At 45.5% G+C, this 24,574-nt stretch overlaps 1 protein-coding gene across 4 annotated transcripts in view; it reads left to right on the top strand.

The window, feature by feature from the left end:
• The first annotated feature begins 1,358 nt into the window (after positions 1 to 1,358).
• Positions 1,359 to 24,574, top strand: part of rasa1a (RAS p21 protein activator (GTPase activating protein) 1a) — a 28,341-nt gene continuing 5,125 nt past the window's right edge. The window contains exons 1-13 of one of the 4 annotated variants that reach the window (XM_083672834.1): positions 1,359 to 2,540; positions 16,853 to 17,005; positions 18,775 to 18,910; positions 19,224 to 19,294; positions 20,135 to 20,252; positions 20,728 to 20,759; positions 21,527 to 21,579; positions 21,823 to 21,973; positions 22,315 to 22,393; positions 22,721 to 22,841; positions 23,132 to 23,288; positions 24,122 to 24,218; positions 24,419 to 24,499. In XM_083672834.1, coding sequence (XP_083528960.1) covers positions 1,993 to 2,540; positions 16,853 to 17,005; positions 18,775 to 18,910; positions 19,224 to 19,294; positions 20,135 to 20,252; positions 20,728 to 20,759; positions 21,527 to 21,579; positions 21,823 to 21,973; positions 22,315 to 22,393; positions 22,721 to 22,841; positions 23,132 to 23,288; positions 24,122 to 24,218; positions 24,419 to 24,499 — 1,797 coding nt within the window. In that variant the 5' untranslated portion in view covers positions 1,359 to 1,992. Of the gene's footprint in view, positions 2,541 to 16,852; positions 17,006 to 18,774; positions 18,911 to 19,223; positions 19,295 to 20,134; positions 20,253 to 20,727; positions 20,760 to 21,526; positions 21,580 to 21,822; positions 21,974 to 22,314; positions 22,394 to 22,717; positions 22,842 to 23,131; positions 23,289 to 24,121; positions 24,219 to 24,418; positions 24,500 to 24,574 lie in introns of all 4 variants that reach the window. The other 3 variants (XM_083672836.1, XM_083672835.1, XM_083672833.1) reach the window with 3 other exon arrangements.

The raw sequence follows: 24,574 nt of genomic DNA, 5'->3' as shown, positions 1-24,574 counted from the left end.
AGGGGTGGGTTGCAACGTTATCAGATCAAAGGCACGGGTGGAGAGGGATGACACACAGATGCACATGCAGCTCCCTCCCCGGTTCCCATGGCTACATTGCATTTATGCGTTATTATTAGTCTCAAGCAGGAAACATCCACTCTCTCGTGGTCAAAGAGAATAGAGAAGCACGGGTTGTCAAAAACAATGAAAGGGAAACTAACTATTGCAGCAATATGATTTGATCTAAAAGACGGGAATGAGTGGTCCTCTGTGGCTCAGTGGGTAGAGCATGGTGCTAACAATGCTTAGGTTGTGGGTTTGATTCCTGCTGGGACCATATATACTGAAATGTATGCACTCACTGCAATGTAAGTTAAATGGCATATACAGTATCATATATGAATGATATGCATCAATCCACTAAAACAGAATGCTGCTCTATATTATCCAAAACTGCTACCCTTCTGCTTTTTTCCACCAGATCTATACACCTGTCATAAGCATGATTGGCATGGCATGAAATGACACCCATGATCATAGACCATATCATAGTTGTCATAGGAATAAACAACACTGATTACTATTCTCCTACTCTATAATCAGTAGCAAAGTCTTTCCTCAATACTTTATTCAAGCACATATTATTGGAAACCAGTTGGTCAGTTCACATAACCTCATATGGTGTAAGAGTATACTTCCAATTCATGCACAGTCAAAGAAATGTAGAAATACATAGCAATTATGCTGAGAATTGATGTCCATTCACAAATGCTTTGCTGCATTTTAGTGGTATATGCAACACAGTATTATGCTCTTTCTGTAAGCCTAGATGTTCCCAGTGGCTCTACTGTAAGCCGCTGAAGAAAATGGCTGTTGACAAAGTATTGAATTGTACGCATTACTGACTGTAGGCCAAATTGTCAAATTAATTGCATTTGTTGAATGCTGTGGGTCCAAGCGTGCTGACAGCGCGTGCTGCTGCCACATAGGCTGATGACTCTGGAGGAAAATGGGAACATTGTGAACTAATTTTACCTTACATGATAGCCAATTATTAATTCGGTCTATGAGGGTTCAGAATAGTATGCTTTTGTTTCCTTACAGTAAACGGTAGCCTTTCTACACGTCATAAAATATGTCCATATTCATAGACAACGTACCCACCAAGCTCATGAACACAGCACAAAGGCACCAAACTCAAAACAACTATTATTTTTGGTTAAAAGGGGTCCTTTTTTTTTCCAGATCCCTGGCCGCCGATGGCAGATATCATGGATTGACCTGGTGTTTACTCGGCGCTCGCTTGGCTAGGCCTGCGCGTGAGCGAGCACGCGCCCAGATACAGGAGTGGGAGAGGGAGGGAGCGATCAGCGGCGGCAGCAAGCCACCAGCCCCGTAACCGAGACAGAAAAGAGAACTTACGCAAGAAAGAAACACTGGGATTGTGTCACCAGGTGGGCTACATCGATCAAGTGAGTCCACCGGAGATTCGGGTGATCAAGGAAAACCGTTTGTCGAGGCAACGCGAGGCGTTTGGGAACTCAGTGGAAACAAAACAACAACAGCGAAAAAGACGGGATTTCACAGTGACAATAAAACAACACTCCCTGACAAGTGGACTGCTGCCGAGGGAGCAGGCAGGACAAGGGAAAAAAGGAAATAAATACGTAATTTGACTCTCCCTTCAGGTATTTAAACGTTATTGTAAAAACAACTATTTAAGCTGAACTTTAAACTCAGGAAACAATGAAGACTTAGCTAGAACTCATCAAGTGTCTCCGTAGCCAGAGCTAGCTTTCTAGAATTGTGTAGCGAGAGTGCGGTAGAGCTAGCTAGCATTTGCTAGCCGATAAGCTAGCACGCTAGCTAACATTAGCTGGCCAAACGTGTTGTTTTCTAAGAAACTTTTGACGTTGTTTTAGTAACCCAAACAGTGAGGGAGTGCTGCGAGACTAGAGGGGAAGGGCAGGTTCCCTTCTTGACTTTTCCCCCTCTACACATTTTCCCAAAATGATGACTGCGGAGGTCAGTGGTGAGGATACGGGTTCTGTCTCGGCAGGGACAGGGGTGGCAAGCGGCGGAGGCCCTGAGACGGGCCATTTTCCGTTTTATTCCAAGACGACCAGAGTGCGGGTCACTGATTTGGGACCGGGAGCAGCATCAAACCTCCGCCACCCGTCGAACACCTCTCCGGACTCCCTTCCTGATATGAGCATGATTTATCCCGGAGTATCTGGAGTCGATATTACCGGACCAGCCTTGTCCGCTACTGGGAGTGGCGGAGTTGGTGGCGGACAGGCAATTATTCTAGGAATAAGCTCAGGGACTGGTGGCGGTGTATGCTATTCCCCCACCTCAGAGGGACCCGGTAGCCGGATGTCACCCACCTCGGCGGGCCCGGACGGGCCCACTGTCTTCCCCCCACTGCCACCACCTCCTCCACCACCCCCGGGCTATGGCGGGGGGCTCAGCACTGTGGATGAAAGCGACATGCAGGATGGACCGGAATATGAGGAAGAAGAGGTGGTGTTCCCCCTCTCTGCGCCGCCCACAAACCAGTAAGGACATTTTATATTCCCTCTATTGTTTATTGTTCATTGACACCTACAAATCAACAACAGATTGTTTTAAAGCATCCCGGGTATATTTCCTTCCTGTCGTGTCATTCAGCAGTGCCCACGCTTCTATTCAACTTGTTGACTGCAGCAGAGGTCCCAGAATGGCCAGACAATTCAATTGAAGGCCTAATGTCTGGGTAATACATGTGTTGGGTGTTATCGAGCACCCATCTACCTCAACTACGATCATGCAAAGAACTGAACACAATCAACATTATATCTCATAGTGGAAATGTGCATACAGCCTCACTCTCAACTGAGCCAGCTCACAGCTCTTGTGCCCCGCAAGGTTCATCAGTCTCAGAATGGTGCATTTTGAGTGTTACAGTAAACACAAAGGTTTGCAGCTAGGCCGGGCCTGTGGCAGGTTTTAAAAAATGCCAACACCTGTCACGTTTGCTCCATCTGAATACTAATCGTCACTAACTAACAGTATGATGTGATGCAACTTGATTCATCCCCTTTGGGCAATTAGTTGCAGGGCCGCATTGCATCAGATATGTTTTATTGTGTTTATACTTTTTCCATTGATTGTAGGATTCATATCCATATCTCATAATGACCCTCCCCCCGTGTCTGAAGGAGATGCAACATATTGGGTTACCCTACATATTCTCATCTATTTATGTACAGTGACTTGTGCTATTTTTTGTGTAGGTGTTAGTGTGTGCACTTATTCTGTGTGTGTGTGGGTGAGCATGACAGTCTCATTTGTCACCATCTCATTAAAGAAGTGCTGAGCTTTATCATTGTTGGCCCCACACTGTGAGATATGGAAGTGACTGGGGCTGGAGTGTAGATTCAGCTCTTATTTTTAGGAGCTACATATCTCCCTGTCAGATTTCAGAGGAAGGGGAAGGCCAATGTTTCACCATTCCCCCACTAGTGATGAACAACTCCTGGATGGAGCCAACTGTAATCCACAGCTAACAAGCACTTCTCCTTTGGAAATAAATGTTTAACGGAACGAGTAAGTGATTTCTCCGTGGTTTCCTTTACATCCCGTTCTGCAGGGTGTCACACAGTTGTCACTCGCTCGCGTATGTTTTTCCCCCCCTCTTGTTTTTTTCCCCACAATGTGAGACTTACTGATTTGAATCTGCTGCAAGCATTAACAAACACTGTGTACACACTGTGGGGACAGTCAAACGGGTCCCCTCTCACACTGTGTGAAAGCTCCCACAGGTGATTGACACAACACAAGTTCCTCTTCTTTATCTGGTGCTTTGGTGTTTTATCAAGTATGTGGTTTTAGTTCATCAGTTGCCTCGCGGTCACAGACACACAATACTGTGTGATTGAGGAACTGTTATGTTAGCTTTGTACAGTGCTTGCAAACCTTTATGGTACATGGAGGAAAGTTGAGGTGATGCTTTATTTTACAGCCTTGTATTAAGCAGGTACTTGCATAGAAAGTACTGGGTGAAATGTTATTTCTTGAAATTCTGGTGGATAACAGTTTCCTTATAATCTGCATGATTATCCTATTACCACATCACCATAACTTCAACTTAGAGTCCATAGTTCAGGTTCTACACTGTCACCCTGAGAGGCTGTGGACACCCTGGCTTCTCTGGCAGCAAAATGGATGCCCCCTGTGGGCGGTGAGGCTACAAGGTCCCCGTCCTGGGAACGGTGACCCAGTTAAAAAGAGGGTCTTCTCCGCATGTGCCACTGATGCACTCCGACAGACAGGCCTGTCCACTGGAGCCTCGGCCGGGTGGCTGTCTGAAGTAGCGGTTCTGTCCCATAGACAATACATAATCTTACACACAGTAATATAGTGAGGAATATATCTATATATACAGTACCAGTCAAAAGTTTGGACACATCTTGCCAAGAGTGTGCAAAGCTGTCATCAAAGCAAAAGGTGGCTACTTTGAAGAATCTAAAATATAAAACATATTCTGCTTTGTTTAACACTTTTTTTGGTTACTACATAATTCCATATGTGTTCCTTCATAGTTTTGACGTCTTCAATATTAATCTACAATGTAGAAAATAATAAAAAAATAAATAAAAACAATTGAATGAGAAGGTGTGTCCAAAGTTTTGACTGGTACTGTACAGTCAGGCGAGTGCACAGTGCAAGACCCTGGTCAAGTTAGCCAAGAGTCAGCGACGTTGGTGACACTCTCTGACCAGTGTCTTGAATAAAAGTCTATCTGTTAGCAGGCACCAAGGTGCAGGTCAGGAGCAGGGTGGAAAACATTCACGGAGTTGGATGCTGTCCTGTACTGTTTTCTAGAGTGTGAGTCTCGGCTAAACTTAGCACTTTCACAGAACGCCAGAGAGGCAGAGACTACCAGAAGCAGTCAGACTCATTCACGCAGACTCCATACAACAGAGGCTCATTCATAAACAATGGTGGCAGCAGTGGGATAAGTATTTCATGCTAACGGCTGCTTTACGAAGACGAGAGTGAGGAAGACGTCAGGAGACCTAATACCGCTCTGCCCCCTCCTACCACCCCCACCAGAAAACGCCAGCCCAGTGCTTGAGCTAAAACAAACAGCGTACTGGGAAACGAGCCGTTGATTTGGAGTTTTCCACGAAGATTATAGAGGATTTTGAGTCGTAAATGTTTTCTCTGAGGAGGGGAGAAAAAAAAAGGGAAAGAAAAGTTGGGATTTGAAGATCAGCGGTTGTGTGAATGAGTTTGCCAGATAAGCAGTTGGTCATGAAAACATCTCTGGCTGAAGTGCTAATTGAGCACCCACGCTCCCTAATTGCCTTTTTGAAAGGGGGCGCCGGTGGAATTCCAAACGGCACGAGGATCAAGTGTCTCACATATTCCCCTGGCTGCGACGCAGCCCATCTCTCTTCTAATGAACCAAACACTAAAGCGCTTTATAACAATGCACTTTTCATGAATGGGATTGTCAGTCATAATAACACAGATTTAAGGACTGGTGATCCCAACAATTAGAATTAGGCCTCAGAGAGCCTTACGGGTGTAATTTCCTCGGCCTAAGCTGTTGAAATTGCAGCAGTACACCCGGCTGAAAAGCCACACACTGCCACTCTAAAACTGTATGCGTGCTTGTCATACAGGCTAGCTTCTTTTTTAGTTGGTGGTTTGTAGTCCTCTCTGTGGTAGTCATGTTGTTAAGTAGTTGTTCTCTTCACATACCTATGCATACAGCAACCTACCAGCGCAGTAACGGTTACATTCATATTAGGCCTTAGGACTCTGGGGCTCTGTGCCGTGCATTGATAAGGCATGCGGTTTCCATGCATTTTCTGCATGTTATGCAATGTCCTGTCATGCCCCTCCAATACCCACCCTGCCCTGCCTTTTTTCTCCTGCATCCTGTTTTCAAGACTTCTGAGCCGCTCATTGTGGCCTCAACAGGATCTTCAGAAACAGAAAACCATAGTTTGGGATTTGGGAACTTTTATTTTTTATTTTTTATCAACCCATATCTAATACTTTGTGCTTTGTGTTGGAGCTAAAGCATGAACTGAGTCAGTGAGGTCATAGTTCACGTTAAGATACTACCTGTCTAGTAGCCCTGTTACAGCTCTGTTAACAACATGTTTAGTTATCCAGCAATTTGTAACTAAGCAACCCTCAAGGCATTCCTCATCATTCATCCAGTCATTAGCCACCTATAATCCATTTAGTCAATGATTGCTAGTAATTTTGGAGGGGGAGAACATTCCCAACTCCATGGCCTTCTTTACTACAGTATATGGGTCAACATCTCCGAGTAATTATATGATTGTGTTATTATAGGAAAACGGATTCACATCATAACTGTAACATTCTAGAGGTCTTTCCTATGTGGGCAACGGAATGTGGACACACGGCAACGTTCAGACTGGGCTTCAGAGATGTACGGATGGCCCCTCCATCTGTGTGTGTCAGGGTTGCCTCCGCGTGCTGTCACTCTCCTGCCCTGAGTGAGGGTAACAAGCTGTGACACTCGTGTGAAGAAAAACAGTGCCGTTTCACAGCTGCTCCCGGCCCCTTTCTCCACCTTTTTTTCCACTGTGGAAACTAAAGTCTGCAAAAAAAACAAAAAAAAAACGTTGATGGTTAGGGATCACAATTTGCATAATGGTGGTCAGTTGGTACATAAACTCATTCAGTGTTTACATTTGAAGCTGTGGCATTTGTACATTTACCAAAGGAATACTGGGGATAGTAAAGGCGGTTTGGAATTTCAGGGGGAGAGGCCTCACAACCGTTAAAGTGAGTGTGCCCTGACCCCTGCACACAGCTACAGGCGTGGGTGTATGTAAGCCCCCTACAGTATTATACGAGTTTTAAACGGGCCTGGAAATTCAAGCCTGTTGAGATGCCCAAGCCCGTCATCGAAGACATTTTCATGAGCCCGAGCCTGAAAAAAGCCTGACTTCTAGAAAACGGACGTACCTTTATCCATTGTGCACAACAGCAAAATTGCAGTGCTGCGGAGTAAGAACAGGAGTAAGGACAGGAGTAAGGACAGGACAGGAGTAAGGACAGGATAGGAGTAAGGACAGGAGTAAGGACAGGAGTAAGGACAGGACAGGAGTAAGGACAGGATAGGAGTAAGGACAGGAGTAAGGACAGGAGTAAGGACAGGAGTAAGGACAGGAGTAAGGACAGGACAGGAGTAAGGACAGGACAGGAGTAAGGACAGGAGTAAGGACAGGAGAGGAGTAAGGACAGGACAGGAGTAAGGACAGGACAGGAGTAAGGACAGGACAGGAGTAAGGACAGGAGTAAGGACAGGACAGGAGTAAGGACAGGACAGGAGTAAGGACAGGACAGGAGTAAGGACAGGAGTAAGGACAGGAGTAAGGACAGGAGAAAGAGTGGAGAGGGAGACTGCTTGAAAACTCACCTTTTATACATATTACTTCCTTCCAGATCCTTCCAGATATTACGTATTTCCAGAAATGAGCCATATCTTGCTGTTGTTGGCTGTTTTGTGTGTTTGTAAACGTTGATGCAGATAACGCAAGATTATATCAACAACAACAACAAAAAAAACACAGCTCTGTCGCGGCAAACCCGAGCCTGGGCCGGCCTGAATCAATTGTCCGTAAATCAGGCCGGGTTTGGGGTAAATCACGTCGGGTTTGGGCTGAAAATGTAAACTCTACACCACAGGTCATGGGATTAAGTGTGTTGCTGTTGCTCCTCAACCTCATTGTGTGAATGTGTGTGTCTTAGAGATGCCACTCCCCACCCACACTACCCCTCTGCTCTTAAAACCCATAGGCTGTGTGCAAATGATGCCTGGCTTTATTTTAGACTCCAGAGAGAGAGGGAGATAGACTTAGACTTATCCTTCTGTCGTGACTGGAGGATACAGACTGACTCAGCCTCCTCATCCTGAAAGAAAAAAAAAAAAAAAAACCTCTCTTCCCTCAAAGCGTCTGGACGATAACAGAACCAGACAACTGATCATCAGATTTTTTTTTCCAAATCACTACGCAAAGACTTCCAACATATGTATCTGCCCTCCGCCTTCGGATGTTGCTCACTGACCCTGGAGTGCAGAGATGACTCTATCGGGACAGCCGGTTCATAACATCATGCCACATACGAATTTAGAGTTGAGTTTTCCCTGCTTATCGTGCCGGAACACTCAGACCCCAGCCACTCCGACTCCCCAACCGCCTCGACGGCAGCAGCAGAAACAGCAGCAGCGGAGCGGGCGCACCTTGTGAGTGCGGGACAGACGAGGAGATGCAGCAGAGAGCTAACTCGGCGTAAGTGGGGCACCCAGCCTTCCTCTCCGATCCACACCCGTCACTCACTTGACAGGCTGGCAGGAGATGGACAAGGAGGCTGGATCCTCCATCACTTTTCCTTCTCCAGGCTATGCACTAGTTTTTGTCCCTGACAGTGGTGTTTGATGGCGTTTTTTTTTTTTTTCCTTAGAAGTCTTTTTCTTCAGGCGTTTCTTTTATTTGGAGCTACAGGGTGAGTTAAATGTCATGGTTTTGTATTTTGTTAATCAATTGTTGTTGTTGATGGGGAAGTAAAGGACCTTTACTGGATGCATTGATTTTGTGTCGATGAAGATACCTTATCTACTTAATGGTATCAGAAGTGTTTTCCCTCAGTTGTTGTACCATGATGCCACTTTGAGGAGCATGTACTGAGTTCATTACCCCAACTTGTTCGAATAGGGCCAACATCTGTATTTCAGTTTTTCAAATTGTTAATTTCACAACTCACACTGATGAGTAAATAATTAGTAGACACGATTGATTGATTTGATTGATTGATCGATCAGTTGAAGTTGAATAGCCTAGGTATTGTCTCATGTCGTTTGTTAGACATTGTGTTGTCGTGGGAGGACAGCTCCGTTCGCGTGGAGAGAGCGCGATGGGCTCAGTTTCCCCTCGATGACAGCTGGCATCTCTGCCGAGGAGCATGGCAAATGTAAAGTGGTGCGGCTTCATTACTTGTTGACGCTGACGAGGAGTGACTGGGCGTCTTCTGAGATGTTTCAGCGTGGCAGGCTCCATCATGAGAGGAGAGGAGAGGAGAGGGGAGGGGAGGGGAGGGGAGGAGAGGAGAGAAGGTGAGGAGAGGAGTGACTGGGCGTCTTCTGAGATGTTTCAGCGTGGCAGGCTCCATCATGAGAGGAGAGGAGGAGAGGAGAGGAGAGGAGAGGGGAGGAGAGGAGAGGAGAGAAGGAGAGGAGAGGAGAGGAGAGGAGAGGCAGGGCGAAAAAACTGAAGAGGTGTAATGCAAAAGGGAAGAGAACTGGAGAAGGAGAGAGAGAGAGAGAGAGAGAGAGTCAGTTCTTCTCAATCAAATCTCAACAAGCAGAGTCTGCCCTCTCAGCCCTAGAGACTTATCCTCGCAAATCGAGAGGTCTCGGTCCCTCTCCTCCTCCACCCCCCCCGCCCCCCCCCCCCCCCCTCCTCGTCCAGCCGTCCAGGGCTAACCACAGAGATCACGTCCTGAATGCTCAAACAGCACAGATGTATTTCTGCTTCATCTCAGAGGAGCCTAGCCGAAGGGAGAGAAGTGTAGTGTATTGGCTTATGTTTCCTGTATAACATTTCAGGGTTGGAAGATGCCTGAAAGATCTAATATGTAAGAAATAATTGAGAAAGCTGTTCTTTCTTAAGTGGCTAATTTAGCTTAAAAAATAATAGCTGTGTGTGTCCATTTATAGCCCAGATAAATCATACGTGGATCGTTATGGAATGTTTTGTTATAATATTATGGAGTGTCACGTGATTGAGTTTCGGTAATGTGGCATATTATGTGGATGCGTTTTTGTCACTGACAAAATGTTCTGATGGAAGCCGTCTTTTAAGTGCAGTATGTTATATTTAGTTTCACAGAAAATGTTATTCTCAGCTTAAGGCCTTGTGTGGTAACTTTGCTGGTCTAAATAAAGCATCCTGAAATGAACTGTTTGAAAATTGCCATGATTTGTGAGTGTGAACACGACTCCCCCAGAAATAGTCAGCGTTTGTTTTACATTTGGCTTTTGTGATATCATATTTTCCGAGGGATTCTGTGTTTGGGTCAGTTGTCTTGAAGACGCTGACATGGTCTCACAGGAAAATTTGGTTTGATAGGCCCACGGACTGGCCTTACGCTCTCAACATAGCATCGGTACAAGCAGACAGGAGGCGTAGTAGCTCTGCTGCTTCCTCCTGACTGTCGAAGTGCCATTACAGCAGCCACAACAACCCACAGTTTGTATCAGCTTGTACAAAACCCTCTGTGGCTTTCAGCTCCCCGCACGCCTCCCATCAAGCCCTCTGTACTCAGTACTTCTGTACTTATCACCTTCTCGTTTCCTCTTTCTCTCTGTCGACAGAGAAATGAGTGGTGTGAATTTCCACTTTGCATGAAACATCTGTCCTTGTTATTTGTCTTCTCAGACCTATCTTGGTGCCAGAATAGGTCACATACGGGAAGCCATTCCCTCTCAGGTTGAGAAGTGGGGGGTGCCTCCCTAGGCTTCTTCCTCTGTGGTTAGGTAACTCTACCTGGGTCTGCTGTGAAAGCCGTGTGCAGACTCTGTGAGCGGGCAATGTCTTGTTTCACTGTGTGGGTGGGAGATACAGGGTTTGCTTCGCTGTCATTCACTTACTTTAGACAAATGTACTTTTTTGACATTTAGCAGACGCTTTTATCCAAAAGCGACTGCTAAATGTCAAAAATGTCAAAATGTTAAATGCTCTCCCCCAACAAGGTAAAGTCACAGCATGCAATGGATAGATCTGTATCGCGTCTTGTATTGCGTCTTGCAGCCAAAAAGTTACTTTGTCATCACTCCTAACATTCCGTTAGCTGACTAAGTCCACGATATGCATGCAACAAATAATGCAGTTGTGTGTCAGGCATTTTCTGCTTGAACTTGAGGGTTCCTGCCTGCGGCTGTCAGGAGGAGAGGAGAGCGTCACTGCGCGGCCCTCGGTTCATGCACCAACACGACAAGGCATTCCTCAGGCTGATAGAACCAGCGTGTCCTATCACTGCCTGTCATGGGTTATGTTCATACCTCATTTATCACAACACCCTGGGCTAGCTCGGCTGTCCCCTCCCCCAGCCCTGCAGAAGGTGGGACATCAACTGAAAATGAGCTGTACTGAGTGTTGTATCACTGAATAGCCTGTGGATATCTCTGATATTGATGATGACACTTATGTTAACCCAAGTTCATCCCTGTGTTTTTGTTATTTTTAAAAGTAACTGTTTGAATGGGCTAAGTGATGGGGGTCATTTAGCTTGTTGAGTAACTTAAGGGTGGTTTGTGATGTACGCAGGTCTGTAGAATATTTATAGAGGTTTGAATTTTAAGTGGAAATGGAAAGAGTTGTTTTCTACCCACCGCTGCAATTCATTAATATGCACACTCTAATTCAGACACAGGGGTGAGACACCATGACGTGCAATAACATATGACAAACATCTTGACTGAAAAGGAAATGATCTTCACCCGTGCAGTTTCAGTTCTTGAATACAGTCACGTGGATTGAAGTCAGTCTTGACTTAATCAATGAGCCGAGAAACGTTCATGTGTCCACATTGAGCCTTCAAGACTCCCACATTCATCATAATGCATTAGAAAACATTATGCTCCCCAATAGGGAAACTGGTTTAGGTACCTTAAACTCCTCAGATCGTAATGTCTTAACAGTGTACTATGTGGAGCTAGCCCAGGGGATGCAGCACCTGGACATGTGTATCACCTGCAGCAGTGGCCAGCTCAGCTCAGAGAGACGCAGCCTCAGGGAGTCTCTCCCTAGGAACTCACCTTCTGCTGGCTTCGCATTTCCGCACCTCTCATCTTTTTCTTCACCACTATAAATCTGCATGGCACTGAGTTTACAGTGGAACCTTCTAGAGAAGGGCTTTGACCCCCACCTTCACTGTAAAGATTAATGAGGCCATCCATGCCCCATAGCTCTCTGAGGGTCTAGTTACCATTACCTGGCCTGGAAAGTTGGAGCACGATCAGCTGACAATATAAGGATGCTTTGCACTTTCTAGGGTGCAGGTTAAAGCCAGTCTTGGGTTACAAGTTAGTCAGTGTAAGGGCACGGATTATTGCCAATCTTAAAGTGTAGGTTATAGGCCAAACGTAGGCTAGTAATGGCTTTGGGTATATGCAAAAGTTAGGTGAATGCAATATTCTGGTTTACTTTGCTCTACGACAGATGCATTTTTTTGACCCTTCAATGGCTTTATTCAGCTAAGTTTAGCCAAGGTCTACATGTGATTTTTTTCTTGGAATATTTGAATAGGCCTAATTGTTCTTCAGCAAGTCTTACTGAAGTGTATTGCAGAAGACAAAACAACCCCAACACATATTTAATTGAGGCAGAAAGTGTTGGAAAGTCAGCAAGCCTCTGACAGGAGAGTGAGTTTCTTTCCTTGCTTTCACCTCTCAATCTCTCTTTCTCTCCCTTTCCTGCTTCCTTCACTCTGCGGTATGGACTGCCTTACCAATGAACCGGAGCGTGGAGTGCCTGAAAGACTAAAAACTGAAATTCACACAAACGCACCATTGTTGATTGACACACAGGGCAGGGAAATGCACACAGGGCTATTTACACTAACAATAAGACTGGGATATACAGTGCTGCTTGAAAGTTTGCGAAACCTACAGGGATGGTCATTATTTTTGTATAAAATATTAAAATGAACTCTATCAAAACCCCAATTCGTAATAAAGACATTCCAAATAAAGGACACAAACAAAAAAATAAATATATTTTCATTGTTTATTTAACGAAAGTGGTTTATTTAACAACAACTCAGATTTCATGTGTGCAAAAATATGTGAACCTCTTCAGTCAATAGCTTGTGGCACCTCCATTAGCAGCGACAACATGGAGGAAACGTCTCGTATAGCCACTAATCAGTCTCTGACATCTGTTTTGAGGGATTTTTACCCACTCCTCCTTACAGAACTCAGCCAATTGAGTGGGGTTTGAGGGGTGTCTGGCATGAACTGCCTGCTTCAGGTCCTGCCACAGCATCTCGATTGGATTTAGGTCAGAACTTTGACTTGGCCAATCCAAAACACAAATCTTATTTCTCCTGAGCCATTCTTTGGTAGATTTGCTTGAATGCTTTGGGTCATTGTCTTGTTGGAAGACCCATTTTCAGCCCAGCTTCAGCTCCTTGACTGATGGCTTGACGTTCTGTTGAAGAATCTCCTGGTATACCTCAGAATTCATGGTTCCCTTTTATGATGTGGAGTTGTCCAGGTCCAGAGGAGGAAAAACAGCCCCAGATCTTGACATTCACACCACCATGCTTGACTGTTGGGATAAGGTTCTTTTGGTGGTAGGCAGTGTGGGGTTTTCGCCAAACATAGTGGTTTTGATTGTGACCAAAAAGGTCAATTTTGGACTCATCTGTTCAGAGAACAGACTTCCAGAAACCTTCAGGCTTGTCCAGGTGATCTCTGGCAAAATTAAGATGGGCAGTTTGGTTCTTTTTTGACAGCAGAGGCTTCTTCCTAGCAACCCTCCCCTGAATGCCATTTTGATTCAGTGTTCTTCTTATTGTTGAAGCATGCACAGTTACCTGAGATGCAGCAAGGGAGGTCTGTAAATCTGTAGATGTTATGTTTGGGTTGGCTTTTACCTGATTCATTATTTTTCTTGTGGCTCTTGCGAATATTTTGGAAGGGTGTCTACTTCTAGGCCGAGTTGCTGTCATGTTAAATGCTCTCCATTTGTAAATGATTTGTCTCACAGTGAACTGATGGAGCTCAAATCTTGTTGAGATGATTTTATAGCCTTCCCCAGACTGATGTGCTCTCACTACCCTCTTCCTGATGTCCTCTGAGATCTCCTTTCCTCTCAGCATGGTGTGTTTTGCATTCACCTTTATGGGTAACACGAAACTGACCAGGTTTCTTATCTCTATTTATCAGAGTCCCGCCCAAACTCTTTCCTAAAGATCTCTCCTTTGATTGATTGGTTCATTTGGTACCCAATTATTTACCCACCTGATTCTACTTACCTACTTGATTTAACCAATGCAACTTGGGGTTCACTTATTTTTGCACCTGCACTAATTTCTTCATAATTAATTTTTTGTACTTACACACATGATTTCCTCTAAACCATCATATGGAATTGGTAAATATAAACCTGTTATGTCAGATAACAAAGACTGGTTCTGATTAAATAAAGATTTCATGGTTAAAAATTTAAAGAAATCTATAATTGCACCAAGGGGTTCACATACTTTCAAGCAGCACTGTACACTATGGACCGAACTGAATCCCAGTCACCCTAATAAGACAGCCGTGTGTGTGTGTGTGCGGGTGTGGGTGTGGGTGTTGGTGTGCGCGTCTGCATGTGTGTGTGTGGATGGGGGTTCAGGTTAGCCTGCTTAGTATGCAAGACACTGCACCGTACAGTAACTGGTTTGAGTCAATCCTGACATATGGCAGAGGAGGTGGGAGTATTCCAGAGGCCTCTCTCCCCCCCCCGTGCCCTCCCAGCATCCCCCTGTCCATCAGGGCGCGTGCCGCAGAGCTGTCTGCTTTGTCTCAGTAGCTGGGAGCAGGCCTGATACAGCCCCGTACAACAGGCACTGCAACATTACTAACACCATATAGCCTAGCACCTTCCTCATGGTCTTACTGGCCTCTCACCTTTATAAAATAATACCACACACAAATAGAAGCCTCAGTCCACACAGATACAGCCTGAAACATCCTCGCTCAGTTAAAATGGTTCTGCCACTCACACGCCCTGCGGCCTATTCACACGGCTAGTCTTTTCACATGCACTCTAAATAAATACGATTCTACACTACACGTGCACACACACACACACACACACACACACACAACTCCCGATCACACTTCCCTTAAACCCTGGGCCCTCTGCTCCTTACCACCACCTCACTCACACACTCCAATCGTCCATCCTCCTCAATACTCTCTCCATCGCACAAATCCCTCAACCCCCAGTCCCTACCCCTCTTCTTCACAGAGACTCAACTGGCCCCTTTCTCTTCACAGCGAGCCTCCAGTCCACTCTCCAGATTCACTCTTCTGTTCTTTTTTTTGCTCTCTTCATGTTAAAAAAACAGAGACCCCTGCTCCATAAAGCCAGCTGGGTGCCTCCCTAAAGTCTCTAGTGAAAAGAGCTACCGCTGCAGCACCTCATTCATCTTTCCACGGCAGGGTGTTCTTCCCCCTCCCCAGGCCCCCAACTGCTCAGAGGCGCTCGCCAGCCTAAATCTGGGAGAGCGTGTACATTTTTTTCTCCATCTGGCAGGCCCCCAGTTGGTTAACATGCTGAAATTTTAACCAGTGTTGTTGGAAAAGCTTCTGTTTAATTCAGAAAGCAGCAAGTTTTTTTAATGGTGCTGCAGCAGCAGAGGCTTAAAAAGCTTTTAGCTTTTACGCCTGGCGGCTCCCGTTTCCGCCCCTGTTTTTAGAGTGTCCTGCTCTCTTTAGGTACACTCTCGAGGTAGAAAGTAAAATCTTGGACAGTCTGTGTTCCTGCTGCCTTAATATTTCAGAAGGCTTCAAAGTAGGCTAATGTAGGCCTAATGCTTGCACTTTGGTTGACTTTAGAATTGACCCAAGATAAACTTTCTTTACCTCTACAGTGTCGAAAACGTCATGAATGTGTCGAAAACGTTCTGTCTTTGGGGTAGTCTGCCCTCTCCTTTTAGTTCTTTATCCAGACGTGTTATCTGCTGAGATGGGCATTACATCAGGTTCAGGAGCAAGGTTGTTTGCTGTCTCTTTGATACCAAGATCCCCAAAACATAGCCCCAAAACCAAGATCACCACAGTCCCAGTCAACACAAGACCGTAATACACTGTCCTATGTGTCGACTATGTCTGTGGTTGCCTTGAATTAGTCACAAAGATCAAGAGTGTTACGGATGTTTTTTTTAACGACTGAATGATGGCAGTCAAATGAATGGACGACCACCAAGAGTTGAATGTTCATTGAGTTTCTGACACAGCCGATGAATGTGAGGGTGTGTGTGTGTGAATACTAGAATGGTTGATTCACAAGTTGGTACGGGAAGAGTTAACATGTGACTGTGAATGGAACAAGCTATATGGTTGAATGGTGGATTTAGTGAACAAGAGAGTGGGTGTTTTGTGAGAATGAGGTAAACAGAGAATTTATCAATGACGCTGCAGCTCATTTATTCATAGATTCATTTGATTAAATTATTCATACAGTGTTCACCACATGAACCGAATCCGAACTTCCATGGCTATTAGGCTGATTGTTTTTGCAGCGCTGGCAGGGGGAAATGTTGTTTTCCTAATGCATTTTTTTTTTTGCCCCACTTTTTTTGTTTGAAGTAACCTGAAAGTGCTACTCTTGGGCGGGGAACGTGAATTGTTTGTCTATTGTGTGTGCGATGCATATCGTACTCTCTCTGTCTCTCTCAGATGAAATAAATTAAATACATTGTGAGCTCATCCCTCTCTCCCCGACTCACGGATGAGACTGAAGCTTTTACAGTACCAGTCAAACGTTTGGACCTTCTCACACCTTCTCATTCAATGGTTTTTCTTTATTTTTTATTATTTTCTACATTGTAGATTAATATTGAATTCATCAAAACTATGAAGGAACACATACGGAATTATGTAGTAAACAAAAAAGTGTTAAACAAACCAGAATATGTTTTATATTTTAGATTCTTCAAAGTAGCCACCTTTTGCTTTGATGACAGCTTTGCACACTCTTGGCAAGGTGTGTCCAAACTTTTCACTGGTATTGTATGTGTAACCAACACCCCCCCCCCCCCCCTTCTCCTCCCCTGTCAGGTGGTACCATGGGAAGCTGGACCGGACCATCGCTGAGGAGCGTCTGCGACAGGCGAGGACCCCGGGCAGCTACCTCATCAGGGAGAGCGACCGCCGACCCGGCTCCTTTGTCCTGTCCTTCCTTAGCATGACAAGCGTGGTCAACCACTTCAGGTCAGACTCCGTCACTCTCACACAACCACACAGACACACACACACACACACACACACACACAGACATAAACACACACAGACACAGACACACACAGGGGTTAGTCAGCTTCTTCAGTCTCATTTAGACCCATGAGAGACCTAAAACAGGGGCCAGGATGTCTGGCACATTATGAGGAGTTATAGTCAACAAACTGCACAAAAAGACTGAATGCCGCTGGGCCACCGCAGTGGGCAAGTATGATGCACTACTACCTCAACTACTACCTCACTACTACCTCACTACTACCTCAACTGAGAAAACCAAGGAACATAGAGTTACACACCTCTTCTCAGGCCCAGAGGCTAAACACACTGTCTAGCACTGCCCTAATATAGCCAAGACCAGTTTATCACCCGTGCTCTATGAATAGGCTCATCTCACAGATCAGTAGACTCCCCTTTGTCGCCTTTGTCACCGACCGAAACAGTGAACCCGGCCTGAGACAGACGTTAAAGACATAACAGGACCCACGCGCTGACGAGTGAGTGTGTGTGTGGGGGCGGGGGTGAGAGGCACTCATTGACAGGGTTGCGTGGGCGGGCAGACCTGAAGTGAAAGAGAGAAGATGAGCACCAGCACAACAATACCTCGGTGTCCTATTACCAACAGACAGACAGACAAGACAGCACATTCCCTCCGCTCCGCCCCCGCTCACGTACACTCACATTAGGCTCACGTACTGTACATTGGCCACCGTAACAACGCCAGCCCCACTCAGAGCAACTCGAACTGCGGTTGGCTTTTGGCTGTCGGAAGTGAAGACTTGTAGTGATGTGGTGTTCCCTGTACAGATGTCCTGGTTTCTTCATTCTTTTTGATTGGTTTCTGTGACTGAAATCCACAAATGGCAGTTGGGTCGGCCCCACCTTCTATTAGTCCACTCGGGTCATATTCCTCTCAGGTCCTCTTTCCCGGTCCATGACTAAGCCTTCTCCTAGATGATAAATCATCCTCAAAGGAGAGTCTCCACTGAAAGTGTGACGGAGGACTTGTCTTCGTTCATGTGCAGGAAACATGCCCTCAACATCAAGTGTGTCTGTGGATGTGCACACTCACTCCAGCCAGTTCCTTAATTAACCCTGACTAATGAAGATATAATGACATCATCATGCCTTTCTCATCATCTCACTGTAGATGATGACATGATATCATTGATAACGTGCCTGGGAGAAATCAGGGAACCAGGGTATTAGGAACGCAAGGTTAATAACTTAAACCTCAGAAGATGTGATGTCCTTGAATGGCTTAGTCACAAGGGGGTGTATATTACTCCACACACACGCGCACACACACACACACAGATCTGCTCAACAGATGAGCTGAGGATTAGGCTTATTGGTTCCCCATTGTTAGCCCTGGCAGGCAATAGCTTAATCATGTCATTGTCATCATTATCCCTGGAACAGTTTCAAGCCTCTCTGCAGAAGTACAGAAAAGCTATTATCTGATGAGTCATGATGGTTTAATGAGCGTCTCATTTTTGTTGGACATGTTCCTATTTTTTGTTCTGTTCTTGTGCTGTATCTTTGGTTTGTGTAGATGTATTGGTAATATAGCTACGCCTGGTGACAGCAATATCGAAGTGTTTATTTTAATGTCGAAGGGATGAGTGCTTCACATATTCTGTTTACTTTGTGCAGACGCAGTGTTTAACAGTGAATCAATCTGACAGAGAGGTCTGTTTGTGCCTGTGTGTGTCTCTTGTGTGCCTGTGTGTGTGTTCTAACAGGATAATCGCCATGTGCGGAGACTATTACATTGGCGGGCGGCGGTTCTCGTCACTGTCGGACCTGATTGGTTACTACAGCTACGTGTCTTGCCTGCTGAAAGGCGAAAAGCTGCTATCGCCAGTGGCTCCCCCAGAGGTACGATGACCGCCTCGGGAGTGTAGAGCTGTAGCTTTTTTTGGCCACATAGGCCGACTCAATGCACTGCGTAGGAGGATACCGTTCCCTTGCTCCCGGGTTATGTATCATACATGTTCTCAGGGAAGAACCTGGGCAAAATACTAATGAGTGGTGTGAAATCATCCTGTGTGTTTCTTTGTGGGTCTGAAGTTGCTGAAATTATTCCAAGGTTTTAGTGGAGGCGGGAGAGGTGTTGTTGTTGGTGTTTTAATGTCTTTTCTCTCTCTGTCTGTCTGTTTGTCTGTCTGTGTCTGTCTGTGTGTGTCTGCAGCCCGTTGAGGACAGGAGGAGAGTGAGGGCCATTCTTCCATACACCAAAGTGCCAGATACCGATGAGATCAGGTAAAGCAAACCCAAGTTCCCTTCCGTCGAAGATGAATGAAGTGTGTGTGTGTGCGCGTGCGCGTGCACGTGCATGTGTTTCCTCTATTCCTCTATCTGCCCGCCTATTCCTCTATCTGCCCGCAGAATTTCCCATTTCTGACCTAGTTTGAAACATTTCCACCTTTCATTATGCTGTCGTACACAGTATCTGTTTTGGGTGTTTTTTCCGAACGACATTACATGTTGTCATCTTGGCTCTGAAAGGCGACCTGGTTTGGATATGAAACGGCCATGATGTTGTTTTTTTTCCTCAAGTGTTTACCTTGGCTTGTTAGCCTGTCCCCTCCACCAGACTGGAAAAGCACATTATCTGACTGTGCTAAAACCAGACCATGTGCCTGTTATTTAGCTCAATCTAGCAACACGCTTACGGATGAGCCCTGGCTGCACCTCACCTCCAGATCTGAGAAACATCTGTCTCCCCGAACACCAAGCCTGACCCTCCACTAGTACATGCGTAGCTTAGCTTGGGAGAGAAGCGTGTAGTCTTTACAATGGTTTTAAGCAGCTTCGAGGAGCCACCTGCTGGTAGGGGTGTGGTACTACATATGCAAATAGGGAAGGTTTGAGTTTTAATGCCAGCTGTCTGTTGCCTTCAGGTTGTGACCTGGATGTTCCAACTAAATTGCTAGTTATTGTACGTAACAATGATCCATAAGGTTTTGTTGTTCTGTGTGTGTGTGTGTGTGTGCGCTTTCGGAAATATAAATGTACTGTTGCTGGAGATGTTTTGTGCACACATGAAGATGAAGTTTGTGTATGCATACTCCTTGCCTCTCTTTTCCATGGCCTGGTCAGCTTTCTGAAAGGGGACATGTTTATCGTTCACAATGAACTGGATGACGGCTGGATGTGGGTGACCAACGTGCGCACCGAGGAGCAGGGCCTCATCGTGGAAGACCTTGTGGAGGAGGTGGTGAGTACTGCACTCTTGGGAGAAGACACCGTAAAGATTTGATTTGATAAAGATTGTTTTAGGTGTGTGGATTTTCAGCTCCTGTCATGTTCTAAGGTACCCCCTCGGCACAGATGAGCACACGCTCCTCGCCAGATCCTCACCTTCGTTATCAGAGAGGAAAAAGCCAAACTGGTCTCATGACAGTGTTTAGTGTACACCCGTCTTACGTCGCCATAGAAACCAGGATCACCTGGACTTGCCCAATAAGAACAAGCAATATCTATGTTGCTTGTTTGAAAGTGTTTTCTCCTTATTGTGTTTATAGAATACAACCCAGACAGCACCCACAGCTGTTTTGCTTCCCTTTGGGCCTGAACAATGTTGTTGTTGTTCTTCTTGTTATTCTTATTATTCTTATTATTATTATTGTGGTGTGCTTTTTATTATTTCCCAAATAGTATATTTTACTGAAACTGTTGCTCCATGTTTCCAGGGACGGGAGGAGGACCCACATGAGGGCAAAGTGTAAGTTAGAAGTTTGTTTTTCTGTTAGATCGTCATATCAATTTGTCAGTGTGTAAACCTCCAGTAGTACTGATTTTTATGTTAGATTTTATCCATACTACCAATGATTTGTATCCGTACATTTCTCAAAACGGACCGTATAATCTGTACTTTCCTCAATTCTGAGCCCTCTTCACAGTGACTATCGACGAGACACAGACGCTGCTTCATTCATGAAAATGTCTTCTTAGTACATATTTTTAGACAACCTATCATTTGAGGTTCATTACCTCCCTCGGTTAGTTCAGCCCCTCCAGATGCCTCTACGCACGTAACCCCTGTTTACTATGTCCTCCAGCCAAATGAGGATGTTGATGTTGTTGATGCTCTGGCTGACATCAGCAGGGGAGGGCAGTACTATGCGTCGTTAGTGACTTCAACATCGTCCACAATTGGAGCCACTCAGCTCAGCGAACCTCATAGCCATGACGTAGTGACTCAGACTCAAACTCACAAACAGGGCGAGTGTGTGTGTCGACGTGTGTGTGTGTGTGTGTGTGTGTGTGTGTGTGTGTGTGTGTGTGTGTGTGTGTGTGTGTGTGTGTGTGTGTGTGTGTGAGTGAGTGAGTGAGAGAGTGTTTTTCACCTCCTTAGACATTCAACATGAACATGTGATCCTTTAAAGTGTGACCTAAATCTGGCCTCATTTTTGATGTTTGTTTTGTCTTTTCCTTCTCCTTCCCTTCACCTCTCTGTCTGTGGTGGTCTCGCATGGATCCTCTATGCAGTTGGTATCACGGGAAGATCAGCAAGCAGGAGGCCTACAACCTGCTGATGACAGGTACCACTCTCCTCTCCTTCTATTGGCCCTCTCACCCCTGCCATCTACCTGTGTTCCTCTGTCAGCGCAGAGAAACACAACACAACAGCATTACCGCTAATCCATCATGATGTACATGTTGATGAAGTGATATGAAAATAGCCTATTACTGAATGTGTAACGTTTAACAATGTCCCCTCTTTCTCCCTCTCTCCCCTCTCCCCCTCCCTCCCCTCTCCCCCTCCCTCCCTCCCTCCGTCCTAGTTGGCCAAGTGAGTGGCTTCCTGGTCAGGCCGTCAGACAACACGCCCGGGGACTACTCCCTGTTTTTTCGCACCAATGAGAACATCCAAAGGTTTAAGATATGCCCCACCCCCAACAATCAGTACATGATGGGAGGGAGGTACTATAACAGGTGTGTGTGTGTCAGGAGCCTGCTCCCCGCCCACTACACTCACCATCACAGTCGCCCAGTAGAATCAGGACATTGAGGAGGACATTGCATTTCACCTCACAATTAGATTGAAGACCCATTTCTTCAGGCTACATCTTATCACAGCAGTCCCTCCTAATGACCTCTTTACCCCCACTTCCCCCCTGTACACGTTTCTCTCCTGTTAAGAAGGGGGGGGGGGGGGGGGGGTTAGTGGTCCGTTTGGAATTGAGCAAAGAAATGTCTGTCATCATGTTTCACAAACTATGTGGTCAGTGTGGAGGGTGGTTCTAACTGTCTGCTCCCTCTCCTCTTCCTGGCAGTGTTGATGACATTGTGGACCATTATAAGAAAGAGCAGATCGTGGAGGGCTACAACCTGAAGGATGCTGTGTCCGTGCAGGTAAGCCCAAGTCCAGACATGGCCCTCTTGGTCTCCTGCCCATAGGAGGCAGTGCGTTCCAGATGGGGGTAGAATTGACAGGTCTTTGCTCACGATTTATATTTCCATATATTATTATATATTGATATGTTATATGTTGTATATTGATATGTTATATGTTGTATATTGATATGTTATATGTTGTATATTGATATGTTATATGTTATATATTGATATGTTATATGTTGTTATATGTTGTATATTGATATGTTATATGTTGTATATTGATATGTTATATGTTGTTGTATATTGATATGTTATATGTTGTTGGGTGTTTCCTTTCAGCAGCAGGAACAAGTGCTCTCTGACTTGGTGGATGGAAAGGAGATCTATAACACTATCAGACGGAAAACGAAAGACGCGTTCTACAAAAACATTGTCAAGAAAGGCTACCTCCTATTCAACAAAGGTACCACGTCCTCTCACAATTGCATGATTTTTTTTTCTTTTTAATTCCCTGGGTATTATTATTATTATTTGTTTTAATACCCTGGCTCACAGATCTGTGAACTGTGTAATCTTAACATAATTGACCTAACCCCCGCCCCTCTAACCCACCTCTCCCCCTTCCCTCCCACTCTCTCCTCTTCCTCTTCCTCCTCCTCCCCCACCTCTCCCCCTTCCCTCCCACCCTCTCCTCTTCCTCCGCCCCCGCCCCTCTAACCCACCTCCCCTCCCCCCTCACCCCATCTCCACCAGGCAAAGGCAAGAGGTGGAAGAACCTGTATTTCATCCTGGAGGGCAACGACGCCCAGCTCATCTACTTCGAGAGTGAGAAGAGAGCCACCAAACCCAAAGGCCTGATCGACCTGAGCGTGTGCTCGGTGTACGGCGTGCACGACAGTCTGTTTGGCAGGTGAGGCGCCGCTCCCCGGTCGATCGATTGATCGATTGATTGATTGATTGATTGACGCGCACGTGAACAGCGGCCGCGTCTCGTGGCGTTCTGTACAGTACCAGTCAAAAGATGTCCTCAGTTACCTTCCTTAGCTGTTCCGTTGACTCGCCTCCATTGATGCTTCTTATGTAGAACACACAGTGAAGTCCCCCTCAGGATCAACCAACCAGCATCTGTGTTGTGGCTGTGTTTGTCTCCATATGGTGTCAGATACAGTACCAGTCAAAAGTTTGGACACACCTTCTCATTCAATGGTTTTTCTTTATTTTTTATTATTTTCTACATTGTAGATTAATATTGAAGACATCAAAACTATGAAAGTGTTAAACGAACCAGAATATGGTTTATATTTTAGATTCTTCAAAGTAGCCACCTTTTGCTTTGATGACAGCTTTGCACACTCTTGGCAAGGTGTGTCCAAACTTTTGACTGGTATATTAATTTTCCCCCACGGTCTGAAGTAAGGATGGATTCACGGCAACTCCCAATCTCTATCGCCAACTGAAGGCTCGTTTGTTATTGCTTTCCTGGCACCGCAACGGTGACAGGTGGTGTGGTTTAGTCCTGGCACTTGTTTGTTGCCTACCACTCCTCTGTTTGAATTTAGTGGAATAACAGTACACACACGTGGGTTCTATCAGCGTTGCCTCACGTCAGGGGATCCGTGTTTGCGCTGTCCAGCCGAGCTCATCCACTGTGGTTGTATTGAAAACAGAGTGAATATTTTTGCAGTTTCATTGCTTATATGATTTTTTTGTAATCCTGGCCGCTCCCTGTGTCCTTGTTTGCAGGCCAAACTGTTTCCAGATTGTGGTCCAGCACTTTAGCGAGGAACAGTACATATTCTACTTCGCCGGCGAGACTCCTGAACAGGCACAGGTTTGTATTGTATGTATGAATCAATTGATCGCTCTCTCCCTTTCTTTCTTTCTTTTTCTCTCTCCTTTCATTGTTTTCCTCTCTCCAAATGACAGAATGACTCTCTCTCTCTGACCTTGAATACTCATTGTCTTTAATCTGCTCTTCTTTTTACTCTGGCTCATTACAAGGCTGTACTTTCATGTACTGTGTGTGTCTTCTCTCTGCAGGACTGGATGAAGTGTCTGCAAACCTTCTGCAGTAACCTTAGGAAACCCACGCAGCCCACTCCCAACAAGAGACTCAGACAGGTGCACGCAGACACTTGAACACACACACACACACACTCAGACTGGAGGATGAATTGTAACCTATATTGTATCTTT

Source organism: Argentina silus (genome assembly GCF_951799395.1).
Source record: "Argentina silus genome assembly, chromosome: 7".
Classification (NCBI taxonomy): domain Eukaryota; kingdom Metazoa; phylum Chordata; class Actinopteri; order Argentiniformes; family Argentinidae; genus Argentina; species Argentina silus.
The sequence above is the reverse complement of the archived record's forward strand: the minus strand, read 5'-3'. Positions and strand labels throughout refer to the sequence as shown.